Genomic DNA, 15,243 nt, shown 5'->3' with positions numbered 1-15,243 from the left:
AAGCCATGCCTCAATCCCCACCTCCTCCAGTGACACCCTACCACTTTAGTTAACACTCAGTTAATCCCTATCAGGGGATTAATTCACTGATTGGGTTAAGACTCTTACAACCCAATCATTTCTCCTCAGAACCTTCTTATGGTGTCTCACACGTGAGCTTTTGGGGGGCCACCTCACTTCCAAACTGTAACAGACAATAATAAAAATATAATATACAACACTCCACAAGCTTTACAGACCTAATAAAAGAATAACTATAACATTAATTATTGTGTTGATATCTTTAAATTCTACATAAATGAAATCATTTCTCCAAACCATATTCAACCTAAATGAATTATTATTTTTACCAAGGAAGATCTGGAAGGACTCAACTTATTAATTTCATAAAAACCTTCAGGATATAGTACGTACTTAAATGTTATATTACTGCGAAGCAGCAATTAAAACCAAACAAGTTATCTGGACACAGGGGTGCCTGTCTGTAATTTCATCTACTCAGGAAGCTGAGGCAGGAGGATTGCAAGTTTGAGCCAGCCTGAGAAACTTAGCAAAATACTGTCTTGATATAAATAGGCTGGTGATGCTGCTCAGTGGTAGAGTGCTTGCCTAGGCAGGCATGAGACCCTGGGCTCAATCCCCAATATCACAAAAATAAAGAAGAATTTGAACTAAATTGCTTCACACAAATTAAAAAACAAGAGGAAAATGCAAATATTCAGTGGTTTCTTTGCATGCCTGGAAGACTTGATTTAAAAGCTCATCCCTGTATTGGTCAACGTCAGCTTAATAATGTCAAAAGAGCTGAGGAATCCAGAGGCCTTCCCTAAGAATACTTGGCATGAAATTGATATTTTTGAAAAGTAAAATGCTTCCAGTAATATTCACATTAGAGCCAAGAATGGTCATATATAGTAAATTGATTGATTTATGATGAGGGCTAAAAATGTTGTACAGTCAATACTTAAACTTTGATCAGGCATGATAAGTCTGTATTTCCAGAAAACAATGCAATATAGAGGACAGAGAGGAGACATACCACATACTAATTTTCACTAATAAGTGAAAAAGTATTAAACACACACACACACACACACACACACACACACACACAGCATTTAAAGTTGAATTTCCTGAGAGCACTTAAGTCATGAGATTTGGTGAGCAAAGACCTATAGGCCTTCTTTACATATTTAAAGGACACTCAATAAAATGTGATCATTGGTATTTTGTGTGTATATATGCATGTGTGTGTTTAATACTTTTTCACTTATTAGGAATAGTGAAGGGGGGGAGAAAAAGGAAAGAAAGAAAGGAAAAGGTAATAGAAAAGAAAAGGAGAAAAGGAGCAAAGAGGAGAATGAAAGGGAGGACAAGGCAGGGAAAAGAAGAGAGGAAAAGGACACAGTAAGGAAATGCATATGGTCCATCCACTCCTCCACTAAGTTAAATTAGTCAACAGAAGAAAGAAGATTAAGAAAGAATATACATGATCAAAATAATCAAAGGAAAAAGCCAATTTCTGCCTTTAGAAAGACCAAGGACTTGTTATCTTTACTAAATTGGAACATTTACAAAACATGCAAAGGGGGTGAGTCCCAGTGCAGAGAGGGCACAGGGAGGGACGTGGGAATGAAACACCTTCAGTCGTGGAAATAAAGAAGCAGGTTATTCTGCTACTGACAGGGCTTTCAGGGTAGGATCAGTATTCTGTTAGAATAAAGTTTTTGGAAAAAGGAGAAGAGTTTTCCAGTTCTCTGGAAGATTAATGTGTAGCAGAACCCTACACAGTTTTCAACAGGCTACATTTCTCAAATACCGGCATGAACACTATACTTCCTTAATCTACCACAAAACATTGTAATGTTCATAAAGATAATTACCCAACTCAAACAATTTGTCTTTCTTTTTTTTTTTTTTTTAGAAGTCTTTCCTCCTTTTTTTTTTTTTTTTTTTTTTTTAGAGAGAGAGAGAGAGAATTTTAACATTTATTTATTTTTTCTTAGTTCTCGGCGGACACAACATCTTTGTTGGTATGTGGTGCTGCTGAGGATCGAACCCGGGCCGCACGCATGCTAGGCGAGCACGCTACTGCTTGAGCCACCTCCCCAGCCCCCAATTTGTCTTTCTTATGGGACTATTTGAGTTGGATAATAGAGATTGTGACTTTGTAAAGTTTTGGTTTAATGATAGTAATATAAATATACCAATTTGTTTATTTCTGTGAGGAAGAACTGTAGATTATATTGTGGGGTTTGAATAGTCCTGTGGCACATAATGACATTTCAGTCAACAATAAATCCATATACAGTGGTGGTCCCAGAAGATTATAAGGGAGCTGAAAAATTCCTATTACCTAGTGAGTGAGTAACTGAGGAAGAGGCAAAAGAAACTGCAGGAGAGAAGGGAAAATTCCCATGAAAAGTCAAAGTGAAGTGTTCAGCAGAAGTGGAATACTAAAGCTCCTTAAAAAATTTACAAGCATGGACCCGGACACAGCAAGGTTTTCATTAAGGGAGGAAGATTCATGGTGCATCATCTGCTTAAAAGCAAATCTATGACAAATCCAATGAAACAAATCAAGCAAACCACTCTGAACAGATTTCTGAATAGGTCTTCTGAAGAGAGCCTCATGCAGGTCCTTCAAGAATGTTCCAGAAAGAGAACTTGTTATCAGAGAGATGACAGCTCCTTGTGTGTTGCTGCCCCTAAAGACTGTCCATGGGACAAGAGGTGGCGGTGAGGACAGGGACATGAGTCTGACTCTGCGCAGGTCTAGACTCACATGTGTGTTTGTGTCTTCGCTTTAAACAAAAACATTTACAAAGTTAAAAAAAATAAAAAGACTCTTTAATAAAAACAAAGGTTTGCAGAATAAGGACATGGAGAAAATAATTTTGCATAGCTATATAATGTTTGTGTTTTAGCCTATTAGAAAAGTCAAAAAAGTTTTTAAAAAGTTTAAAATTTATAAAGTAAAAAGTTACAATAAGCTAAAGATGACTTATTATTAAAGAAATTTTCATTTATAAATTTAGTGAAGCCTAAGTGTGCAGGGTTTCCAAAGTCTACAGTGGTAGACAATTAAGTCCCAGGCCTTGACCCATACTCACCACCCACTCACTGACTCACCCAGGGCGACTCCCAATCCTTCAGGTCCCATTCAGGGGAGCACCTCACAAAGGCATACCACTTTGTATCTTTCATACTGTATCTACTGTACCTGTTACATGTTTAGATACACAAATTCTTACCACTGGTTACAATGGCAAACAGTGTTCAATGCAGCAACACACTCTCCAGAGTCCTAACCTAAGAGCCACAAGCTCCACTACAGAGCACAAGTGTGTCGCAGGCCAACAATCAAGGTTTCTGTAACTGCTCTGTATGTTTCCCACAGGAAAGCACCTGATGACATGTTTCTCAGACTGTATCCTGCTGTTAAGGGATGCATGGCTGTATTTTTAAACAGCCATACATGATGATATAAAATGTACTCAAACCTTTGTGCATCTCCATACTATTTTTAAATTTTATAGAACTCTAAAATAACAAGGCCTGGAGTCAGTGATGTAGTACACCAAACCATCTTCTCCTAATCTGGGAAAGCACAGTAACTCAGAAATCTGGAGGACTATTATAAAAGCTCTAAATTTAGAGGGCTGAATTAATAAATAAATTAAGAGACTAATATGATTTATGAAAACCTGGCAGGCTGGCCTTTGGAAGTAAAACCTGTATTTAAACTAAGAGATGGAAGCAGAGAGGGGAGTGGATTAGGGAATGCAAGACCATTTTCAAGGTCACCTTTGTGAGTCAATGGAAAGCATGTAATTTTTTTTCCCAACTTCATTGTGTGTATTATTACAATAATAATTAAAATCAGGGACTTAAAAATTTAAGAACATAATGCTGAAGTTATTATTTCTCAAGTTATTAATACTGACCTTTGATATTAAATGTTCCCTTTTGTTCCTTTTCCTCTTCAAAGAAACAAGAATAACTTCCCATTTGTTTGCTATTAATGATGGTGAACCTAAAGGTAATTTAAATTATTAATCCGGGCTTAGTTCTTCAAATACTTCCTAATGAAAATGAAGACTTAACAATTAATCAAAATTTAAAAACAAATAATTCTGTAAACATGCAAATTAGAATATTAGCTTAACATTCATTAACTGCAAAGGAATTTTTATTGTCAGTAAAAATATTTAGGATAAAACCAATTCTGGCTATCAACGTAGGTTGAAAATCTTGTATACTCACGTGTATTGGGTATACAGGGTGTTTCCTGATGCATTAATGAGATAATTATTATTCTCAAGTAGCTCATCACCTTTTCTCCAAGTAATGTTTATTGAATTCAAATCTCCAGATGTTGTGAACTGGCATGTGAGTTCCATATTAGAAGGCTTTTCTAATGTGATATTTTTTTCTACTAGCATACTGGACTTGTCTGTAAGTCATGAAAGACAAAAAAAATGTTTTAAAAGTTACATTTGCAGGGAAATCCAATATATAAAACCTTTTCTAAATTTTCAATGTTGCTATATGAACAGTTTCTCAACATTCCATCCATTTATTTGAAGAATTATTCCTCTGTCAACATAGATCTGGTTACTTTTCTTATTCTCCTTCACAGGCACAGCTGAAGAAAAGTTTTGATACAACATTAACAGAATCACAAAAGCATAAGTCTGTGATATTTATCTCTTGAAATCATGATAGCTAAATAGGATATAGGGAAGAGAGTACTAAAAAATATACTCCATATGCTCTGAAAGTGTGGGAACAGTATAACTGTAAACACCAACCCACACTAGTGGGTTGAGACTAGAGGGCCTATTTCAAATCTTTTCAATAAACATAGTGTTGGAACATGTCGCAAGAATGCTTTGTGTGTAGTGTGGATTGGACTGAGATGCTATATTCTGTCATTCCTGGTATTCTTAAGAACCTGTAAATCTAAAAAAAGAGAATTTACATAGGCATCCTACAGTTCTAAATTTTAACTGAATTCCAAACATCAGTATCAATTCATAAGATGTTATGAATTGATAACAGTCATAACATCTGTATATACACATACGTACACACCTACATATAGGAAAGGAGTTCAGGATATGCCAATAAGTATAAAAATTATTTTGTATATACACATATGTACACACCTACATATATGAAAGGAGTCCAGGATATGCTAATAAAGTATAAAAATTATTTTGAGCAGCAGGCATTGAGTTTCTGAAATCTTTTATCTGACTAAACACAGAGCCTCCAAAAAGCACTCAGAAGAACTCACTTGTCATAAATCTCCTCCCCAGAAGCAAACAAGGAAGATAATTCTCATCACTAGAGAAGTCTCCATTCCACATCTGAACGGACACTGCCGTAAAAACATCATGTCTGCTATCTTTTCTCCTATGGGCTGGCTTATCTTTCCAAGAAGAAATCTGGTTTGTTTGTTTGTTTTTGTTTTTTTGTTTTGTTTTGTTTTGTTTTTTTGTCCATAAGTAGCCCTTCGCCCCTCTCCTTTCTTTGTCAAGATGGTGTATGGATGAGACTGGAAGACATTGTTTAGTGAAGCATCAGGCACAGAAACTTACTTACCCTGTGATCCCAATTATACATGTAAGCTAAGAAAGCTGATTTCATAAAAATAGGGAGTAGAATAATGATTATCAGAGGATAAGAAGGGTGGTGGAGAGGCAGGTGGAGAGAGGATGGTTAACAGGTACAGGGGTACAACTGGACAGAAGAAATAACTTAGAATGTTCTTCATAATAGTAGGATAACTAAGGTTGACAACAACCAATTGCATATTTCACAATAGCTAGTAGAGAAGATGTTGAATGCTCCCAACATAAAGAAATGATAAATGATGTGCAAATTATCCAGATGTGATCATTTACCATTATATCTTACATCTAAATATTATATTGTACCTTAAAATACATGCAATTATTATGTATCAGTTAAATTTTAAAAAATTAAAAGCAAAATAAGCCTTAATTCTAACTCTCTTTCTTTCTTTTCTTTCTTGCTTTCTTTCTTTACTTTTGCCATGCTGGGGATAGAGCCCAGGACTTTGTGCGTGCCAGGCAGATGCTCTATCACTAAGCCACATCCCCAGCCTCCTAATTGCCCCTTTGAGTCACACTGTTTCTGTGAACTACTATACATACATAATTAAATCTTTTTTTTTCTTTGATAATCTTTCATCAATTTAATTAGTGGAATCTAAAGGGGAAGAGGAGAAGCTTTTCTTCCCCAATGTTTTAGCAATGAGGATGGGATAGTGGGGACCAATCCTGTTCATCCTGGAGTCTGCAGTTGAGATTTCAGGACCTCTGACCAAAACAGCAAGGATAAGCTTTATTAACCAGTCAGGTTCCCAGATCTCAGCAGGGGGTCCAGTAGAGTCAGGGTGGCAGGAGCCACTCCTTATCTATTTTTCTGTCTCTCTCTTACACACACACACACACACACACACACACACACACACACACACACACACTACCATTTACAGAGGACATTACAGTACCAACTTTCATTCTGAATAGTGGTTAAGATAAAGGAAAAATATTAAGCACATACCTTGACACCAGCTCTACCACTAGCTGACCAAACAGTCAAGGAGAAGAATTCCACCCAATAAATAAATAAACAAAACATATAAATATAACCCAGTGGTGCTCAATACCAAGGGAATCGTAGATCTCAGCATTTTGTATTAACTGTACTGTCATCTCAAAAACAGAATGATACCCCACCAGCTGGGCAAGTCATCTGTCCAGAAGAGGGAAGGGGAATCCTGACACAGAGGAAGTCCCCACGTCCAACTCCCAGTTTACAGGAAATACAGAGAATAAAAGAACATATTGAACCATATCCCATGGGAGTCAAGAACATTCAGATTGTGAGAAAATGTTACATGATCTGCTTTCTTCAACAGACAATTAAAAACAGGATAGAGAGTCATGTTGAGAAAGCTAAATAAGATACTTTAAAACGAATGTATCTTTTCAGGGGCTGAGGTTGTAGCTCAGCAGCAGAGTGCTCGCCTAGCGCATGCTTGGCCCTAGGTTTGATCCTCAGCACCACATAAAAATAAATAAATAAAACAAAGATATAAAATAAATATTTTTATTTAAAATAAAATTTGAAATTAAATATTTAAAAAACAAAACTAATGCATCTTTTTTAAGAGAAAGGTAAAACAAAACTGTAAAATTTAGGGACATGATATTTATCACACCTGGGTAATACAACATGGAAAAGCAAGGAAGCATCTGTGCAGTTCCTCAGAAAGGTCAGGGAAGGGCAAAGGCACACTGCATTACGTAAACCAATCTCCCAAGTCCCTCCTGTGCATTCTTGTGAAATGCAGAGCCAAAGTTTATAAAGAAAAAGAAACATAACTTAAGTGAAATGTCCTATCACTTTTAATTACATTTAAAACTGCATAAAATGCTTTCTCAAGCAATGGCAAGGTGCAAAGTTTGCAAACAGGAAAATACAGCCAATGTGAAGTGCTTTGTGAGCACAGGCTTGAAATAACTGCTTGTGTAACTGCAAGATTGCTGAATAGAGCTTTACTCTTAAAAAGAAAAAAAAACAAAAGCCAAGGTATAAAAGACCTGAACAAGAGTCAAATTATACAGGGCGAAACTGAGCAAGTAAAAGCTGAAGGAATTTACACATTTCACTGAATTGGGTGAGTGCTTACCACATAGTAATGTAAAGGTTAAATTTAAGTTTTTCTCTCCTGTTAAGTTTAAGTTTTGCTTTTCTGTAAGTTTAAGTTCTGTTTTCCTGGAACCCGAAACTTATGTTAAAAACAATCACTTATGTTAAAATGTACCCTGGCCCAACACCCCCTGACAGAACGCATGATTATTCTGTAATGGTTATTTTGTAACAACCCCACTCTCGCACCCTAACTGCCATATGAACTTTCCTGTTTAAACACTGTATAAAAACTCTGTTTAAGCTGTACTCAGGGCTCCAGGTTCTCTCAGGAGAACTCTGGGCCCCAGCATGCTGCCCCCCACCCCGAAATAAACCCTTTGCTTTTGAATGAGACAAGTCTCTTGGTGGTCTCTTCCTCCGACGCTTGCCCGACCCTAACAGTAGGAATTACATGTGGTAGTGGCTATGAGAGAAAATATTTTAGGGTCAACTGTATTTTTGGTCCTGAAATTGTTATCTCTAAATGTTCCTCATTTCACATTTAGCTCTGGGGTATCCTTCAAATTTAGTTCCATCTCTTAGTGAAATTTCTGCCAAAAAGAATGACTGAATTAGTCAATTTCTTCAAGTAATCAACTTCACAGTCTCTGATCTCAGCTGCATTCCCACCTCAATACAATACATTTTGGTGTCTTCACCCACCATATTAAAAAAAAAAAATGCTTTCACTTAGGTTAAAAAGGGTCTACTACTTAGCCTGATGACCTATTTGCACAGCTCATGCTTTACATATTTCATGTCCCTGGAATAACAAATATTGCTAGAGACTACCTATCCCTTGAAATTCGCTTTACATTGCTTCTATTTCACCGTCCTAACTCTGACTCACATGCAATAGGATTCAGTTCATCTCACCTCTGAAATGTCAATCAAATTTCCTCATTGTAAGTCTTCATTACCTTTCACCAGAACCAGTCCTCTTAACTTTTCTTGCTAGCTTCTCTTCTTTATCTATTTTTTATAACATAAAAAGTTGTGCTTTTGTAAAAGTAAAACTCAGATTATTTAACTGCCCTGATGAGACATCTTTCATTTGCAAAAAAAGAAAAAGTGTCTATGAAATGAATACCGCAGTTTCCTTGTTTGTCCCATTATCCTCATTGGTCAATTAGGACAATGGATATTTTCATTAGACTACAGAAAATGCTATCATATGAAAGAGCACTGATGATATAATATAGGAATTGTTCAATGTATGCTCCTGGTGTGGCTTGCATGTGATGGATCCTCCAAAAGCTCCTGTGTTGATGCAGAAAGATTCAGGGGTAAAATAATTAGATCATGAAAGCGACAACCTATCAATGGATTAATCCATTTGGTAGATTAATAATTTCAAAGGACTCACTGGGTGGTACCTATAGGCAGGTGGGGTGTGAATGGAGGAGGTAGGACACAGGAGTGTTCCCTGCAAGAGTTTATCTTCTCTGCGGTCCCTTCCCACCCACCAGCTCTGCTTTCTTCTATGGAGTACTGAGTAGTTCTTCTCTGCCACGCCCTCCTACCATGGTGTTCTGCCTCACCTCACACCCAGAGCAACTGAGTTGGTTGATCATGACCTAAAGCCTCTGAAACCAACCAAAATAAACTTTTCATCCTCTATGAGTTATATGTTGATTGTATCACTTAATCTTCAAACAGTTCTCAGAAGTATTATGGTTATCATTCCTACTTTATAGATGAGCACTGAATCTCAAATTTAGATTCAGATCCTCCTAACCAGTAGTACAAACCCACTCTCAATGATATGAAATTCTTGTAACAATGAAATTAACTTATTCATCACCTTCAAACTGTTCAACCAAGATTTTAAATGAAAGAAAATCTTAATAGAAGATGAAACTAACCTAGAATTTTAAATGTAGCGAAGAACAATGTGAACAGGACTGGCACAACCAGCACATTTAAAACATTCGCTCAGCCACACCCTCACCAAATGTTCTTTTCTATGATGTAAACCACAATACAGGCTTTTTGAGTGTCAGACCATCCTCTGAGACTAATTGTTGTCTTATGTTTTCCTGTAATATTTCTGCAGCTTGCTTTCTTCCTGTCAAGTAATCACAGTATCATAAACACGTAGAAAGTTCTACCACTCACATTAAAATCTTTTGTGGTTAGCCAACAAATGTGAACTCAACAAACAACATTTCAACTTCCTGAATATTGCATAACTGCAATGCATTTCTGCTGTTTTGAAGTTTTGCAAAAACATCCATGACATTACACTTCTAAGACGGTAGAAACTTGCTCACTTTCTGAAATACATTCTGAAAAGACTAAAGTGATTTAAGATCATTTCAAAGAAAAATGGGAAATGGTGGTGCACAGTTCTATTTGAGTTTCAAAACTGCATCTTTCTTCTTGTTTTCAACAATATAATATCTGATTTGTGGAAATAACATTAATAATCCAAAAATTAAACATCTTTCCATAGTATAAAGACTGGAACATCACAGCATTATGTTTATCAGTTCCTAGAAAGCCATAGCAAATGGTTACATTGTTGTATTATGATCAAATTGATGTGCTGTTATTATTTCCAAGTAATTAACATGAAAGTTATCCAACACTATAGCAGTGGGTTTTATCACTATTGGGGGTAACAGGAATCTCAACACCCTTCTACTCCATGGAGTACAAAGAAAGGGAAAGCTCTGTACTCGGGTGCACACCTAGAGCTGGATACTCCTCCCCTATGCCCTTCAGGCCTGGACACCTCACAAATCATATCCACCTACGCAGGGCTTTACAGTTAGGAAGGAGTCCAGAACTGAGAAACTAATCACAGTAGCAACAGCAAGTGTACAGCGATCATAGGAAAGACAGTGGAGTGAATCAGACATAACTTTCCCATGTTCATATTTGAATACACGACCAGTAAAACTCCACATCATGTACCATCACAAGAATGGGAAGTGATTCTCCATTATGCATAATATGTCAAAATATACTCTACTGCCATGTATAACTAAAAAGAGCTAATTAAAAGATACAGAAATCACAGTGCATCACTATTCATTCATCCATTTGTCCAACTTATTTATGACATACCTATTACATGACGTTCATTTACCTATCCGTGTAACAGTTCTATTAAAAATCTACTGTGTGAGGCTAGGATTGTAACTTAGCAGTAGAGCACTTACCTGGCATATATGAGCACGATCCTCAGCACCACATTAAAAATAAATAAATAAATAAACAAACAAATAAATAAATAAATGTATTGTGTCCACCTCCAACTAAAAAAGTATTTTTTAAAAAAAAATCTAGGGACTGAAATTAAATCCCTATCTCTCATCATGCACAAAACTCAACTCAAAGTGAATCAAGGACCTAGGAATTAAACCAGAGACTCTTCATCTAATAGAATAAAAAGTAGGCCCTAATCTTTAGCATGTGGGATTAGGCCCCAACTTCCTTAATAAGACTTGTATAGCGCAAGAATTAAAACCAAGAATCAATAAATGGGATGGAATCAAAGTAAAAAATTTCTTCTCAGCAAAAGAAATAATCTGTGAGGTGAATAGAGAGCCTACATCCTGGGAGCAAATTTTTACCCATCATACCTCAGATAGAGCACTAATCTCTAAGATATATAAAGAACTCAAAAAGCTAAACACCAAGGAAACAAATAATCCAATCAATAAATGAGCCAAGGACATGAACAGACACTTCTCAGAAGGTGATATACAATCAGTCAACACATGAAAAAATGTTCATCATCTCTAGCAATTAGAGAAATGCAAATCAAAAGTACTCTAAGATATCATTTCACTCCAGTCAGAATGGCAGCTATTATAAAGACAAACAACAATAAGTGATGGCGAGGATGTGGGGGGAAAGGTACACATTGCTGGTGGGACTGCAAATTGGTGCAGCCAATATGGAAAGTAGTATGGAGATTCTTTGGAAATCTGGGAATGGAACCACTATTTGACCCAGCTATCCCAGTCTATACCCAAAAGACTTAAAAACAGTGTATTACATGGACACAGCCACATCAATGTTTATAGCAGCACAATTCACAATAGCTAAACTATGGAGCCAACCTAGATGCCCTTCAGTGGATGAATGGATTAAAAAAAAATGTGGCCTATACACACAATGGAATTTTACTCAGCCATAAAAGAGAATAAAATCATGGCATTTTCAGGTAAATGGATGCATTTGGAGAAGATAATGCTAAATGAAGTTAGCCAACCCCCAAAAAACACATGCTGAATATTTTCTCTGCTATAAGCAGGCTGACTCATAGTGGGGTAGGGAGGAGGAGCATGGGAGGAATAGATGAATTCTAGATAGAGAAGAGGGGTGGGAGGGAAAAGGAGTGGGCAGGGGATTAACAATGATGGTGGAATGTGATAGACATAATTATCTAAAGTACATGTATGAAGACACGAATTGGTGTCAACATATTTTATATAGAACCAGAGATATGAAAAACTGTGCTGTATACAAGTAATAAGAATTGTAATAAATTCTGCTGTCATATATTTTTTTTGGTGAATCCCTCAATTTTATTTTATTTTATTTTTTATTTTATTGTTGGTTGTTCAAAACATTACATAGTTCTTGATATATCATATTTCACATTTTGATTCAAATGGGTTATGAACTCCCATTTTACCCCGTATACAGCTTGCAGAATCTCATCAGTTACACTTCCATTGATTTACATATTTACATTCTAGTGTCTGTTGTATTCTGCTGCCTTTCCTATCCTCTACTATCCCCCCCTCCCCTCCCCTCCCCTCTTCTCTCTCTACCCCCACTACTGTAATTCATTCCTCCCCCTTGTATTATTTTTCCCTTTCCCCTCACTTCCTCTTGTATGTAATTTTGTATAACCCTGAGGGTCTCCTTCCATTTCCATGCAATTTCCCTTCTCTCTCCCTTTCCCTCCCACCTCTCCTCGTTTAATGATGGTCTTCTTCTCGTGCTCTTCTTCCCTAGTCTGTTCTTAGTTACTCTCCTTATATCAAAGAAGACATTTGGCATTTGTTTTTTAGGGCTTGGCTAGCTTCACTTAGCATAATCTGCTCTAATGCCATCCATTTCCCTCCAAATTCTATGATTTTGTCATTTCTTAATGCAGAGTAATACTCCATTGTGTATAAATGCCACATTTTTTTTATCCATTCGTCTATTGAAGGGCATCTAGGTTGGTTCCACAGTCTTGCTATTGTGAATTGTGCTGCTATGAACATCGATGTAGCAGTGTCCCTGTACCATGCTCTTTTTAGGTCTTTAGGGAATAGACCGAGAAGGGGGATAGCTGGGTCAAATGGTGGTTCCATTCCCAGCTTTCCAAGAAATCTCCATATTGCTTTCCAAATTGGCTGCACCAATTTGCAGTCCCACCAACAATGTACAAGTGTATCCTTTTCCCCACATCCTCGCCAGCACTTATTGTTGTTTGACTTCGTAATGGCTGTCAATCTTACTGGAGTGAGATGGTATCTTAGGGTGGTTTTGATTTGCATTTCTCTGACTGCTAGAGATGGTGAGCATTTTTTCATGTACTTGTTGATTGATTGTATGTCCTCCTCTGAGAAGTGTCTGTTCAAGTCCTTGGCCCATTTGTTGATGGGGTTATTTGTTATCTTATTGTCTAATTTTCTGAGTTTTTTATATACTCTGGATATTAGGGCTCTATCTGAAGTGTGAGGAGTAAAGATTTGTTCCCATGATGTAGGCTCCCTATTTACCTCTCTTATTGTTTCTTTTGCTGAGAAAAAACTTTTTAGTTTGAGTAAGTCCCATTTGTTGATTCTAGATGTTAACTCTTGTGCTATGGGTGTCCTATTGAGGAATTTGGAGCCCGACCCCACAGCATGTAGGTCGTAGCCAACTTTCTCTTCTATCAGATGCCGTGTCTCTGATTTGATATCAAGCTCCTTGTTCCATTTTGAGTTAACTTTTGTGCCTGGCGAGAGAAAGGGATTCAGTTTCATTTTGTTGCATATGGATTTCCAGCTTTCCCAGCACCATTTGTTGAAGATGCTATCCTTCTTCCATTGCATGCTTTTAGCCCCTTTATCAAATATAAGAAAGTTGTAGTTTTGTGGGTTGGTTTCTGTGTCCTCTATTCTGTACCATTGGTCCACCCGCCTGTTTTGGTACCAGTACCATGCTGTTTTTGTTACTATTGCTCTGTAGTATAGTTTGAAATCTGGAATCGCTATACCACCTGATTCACACTTCCTGCTTAGTATTGTTTTTGCTATTCTGGGAATAAATTCTTCTGTCATATATTTTTTTTAAAAAATCAATTAAAACAATCTACTGTGTGCCTCTATTCCAGGCACTGATATCAAGATTGTACAGTACCAACAGTAATATCCTAACCAGACTTATTTCAGTATTCCTTACTGTCTGTCCTCCTTAGGTCCTTGGTATTTCCAGGACTTGGGTTTCCAACCTTCCCCTCAAGGAAAATCTATTCAATAAATCATTTCCTGCTTCACTGATTAAAAACTGCTTCTATGGTTGAGATCATGAACCCAGCTCATTCTCACCTACCAAGATTTACAATGGCTGTTTCAAATATGCCTTCTTCCACTTCATGATTAATATTCCATAGCAATTGTGTTATTTGGTGCTTATAAAAATATGGACCATCTTTAATACTTGGTCCTCATAATAAATTCTGCAAGGTGTTAATTATAATACCTGTTCAGGCAATCTAAAAGGCAAACCCTGAGGTTACATATAGGGGTGCAGGGAATGCAAGGTCTAGGTTTGGGCAGCAATCCAGGACTCAGAACAGCCCACCCCTGCCCTGTACATTCCACTCACAGTTAGTCCTCTTGTATTTTTCCTGGAGCTATAAATCACATTTTTTACATTTTACCATCTCTTTTGCATTCGCAAATTAAGAAAACTTCATGCAATAACCATCCTCCAACTTCCACCTTCTCTATGTTGATGAAAAGTTTCTACTTACTTTGAACCATTTTGTACAGCTTCATTTTATTTATTTATTTAGGTACTGGGGATTGAACCCAGGGGCATTTTAAGTTGCTTAGGGCCTCACTAAGTTGATGAGGCTGGCCTCAAACTTCTGATCCTCCTGCCTCAGTCTCCTGAGTCACTAGGATTACTGTCATGTACCACCTTGCTTGGCCAGTACACCTTCACTTTAAAACAATGTAAGAAAACAGCAGCAAATGAAAATGTTGTATCTATAGATTCCCCAGTACAAGGGACTATTAAATTTTGTAATGAAATTTTCTATTGGCTTTAAAAATTCTTTTAGTAGCAAAACTAATTTTAAAATAAATCCAGGGAATCTTATGTAGAACCTCCCCCCCCACACACACACACACACATACTGTATAGAATTGATAAGTCTGTGGCTATGATGAGTTAAGACTAGGGTATACAAAGCATTCAAAATTGGCTTCTTCACCCCTTGGTCTTCTTTCTGCACCATGGATATATCAAGGGGATAAAGATTAAAAACTAAATGGACTTCATCAAAGAATT

The 15,243-nt window shown here is 36.9% G+C and overlaps 1 protein-coding gene across 1 annotated transcript in view; it reads right to left on the bottom strand.

The window, feature by feature from the left end:
- Positions 1-15,243, bottom strand: part of Emb (embigin) — a 50,361-nt gene that overhangs the window by 15,607 nt on the left and 19,511 nt on the right. Inside the window, exons 3-4 of the mRNA XM_078023519.1 lie at positions 4,267-4,456; positions 3,948-4,036 (exon numbers count right to left, since the gene is read on the bottom strand). Coding sequence (XP_077879645.1) covers positions 3,948-4,036; positions 4,267-4,456 — 279 coding nt within the window. The remainder of the gene's footprint in view (positions 1-3,947; positions 4,037-4,266; positions 4,457-15,243) is intronic.

Source organism: Ictidomys tridecemlineatus, chromosome 1 (assembly GCF_052094955.1).
Source record: "Ictidomys tridecemlineatus isolate mIctTri1 chromosome 1, mIctTri1.hap1, whole genome shotgun sequence".
NCBI classification, from domain to species: Eukaryota; Metazoa; Chordata; class Mammalia; order Rodentia; family Sciuridae; genus Ictidomys; species Ictidomys tridecemlineatus.
Note: the sequence above shows the minus strand (reverse complement) of the source record. Positions and strands in the feature narration are given on the sequence as shown.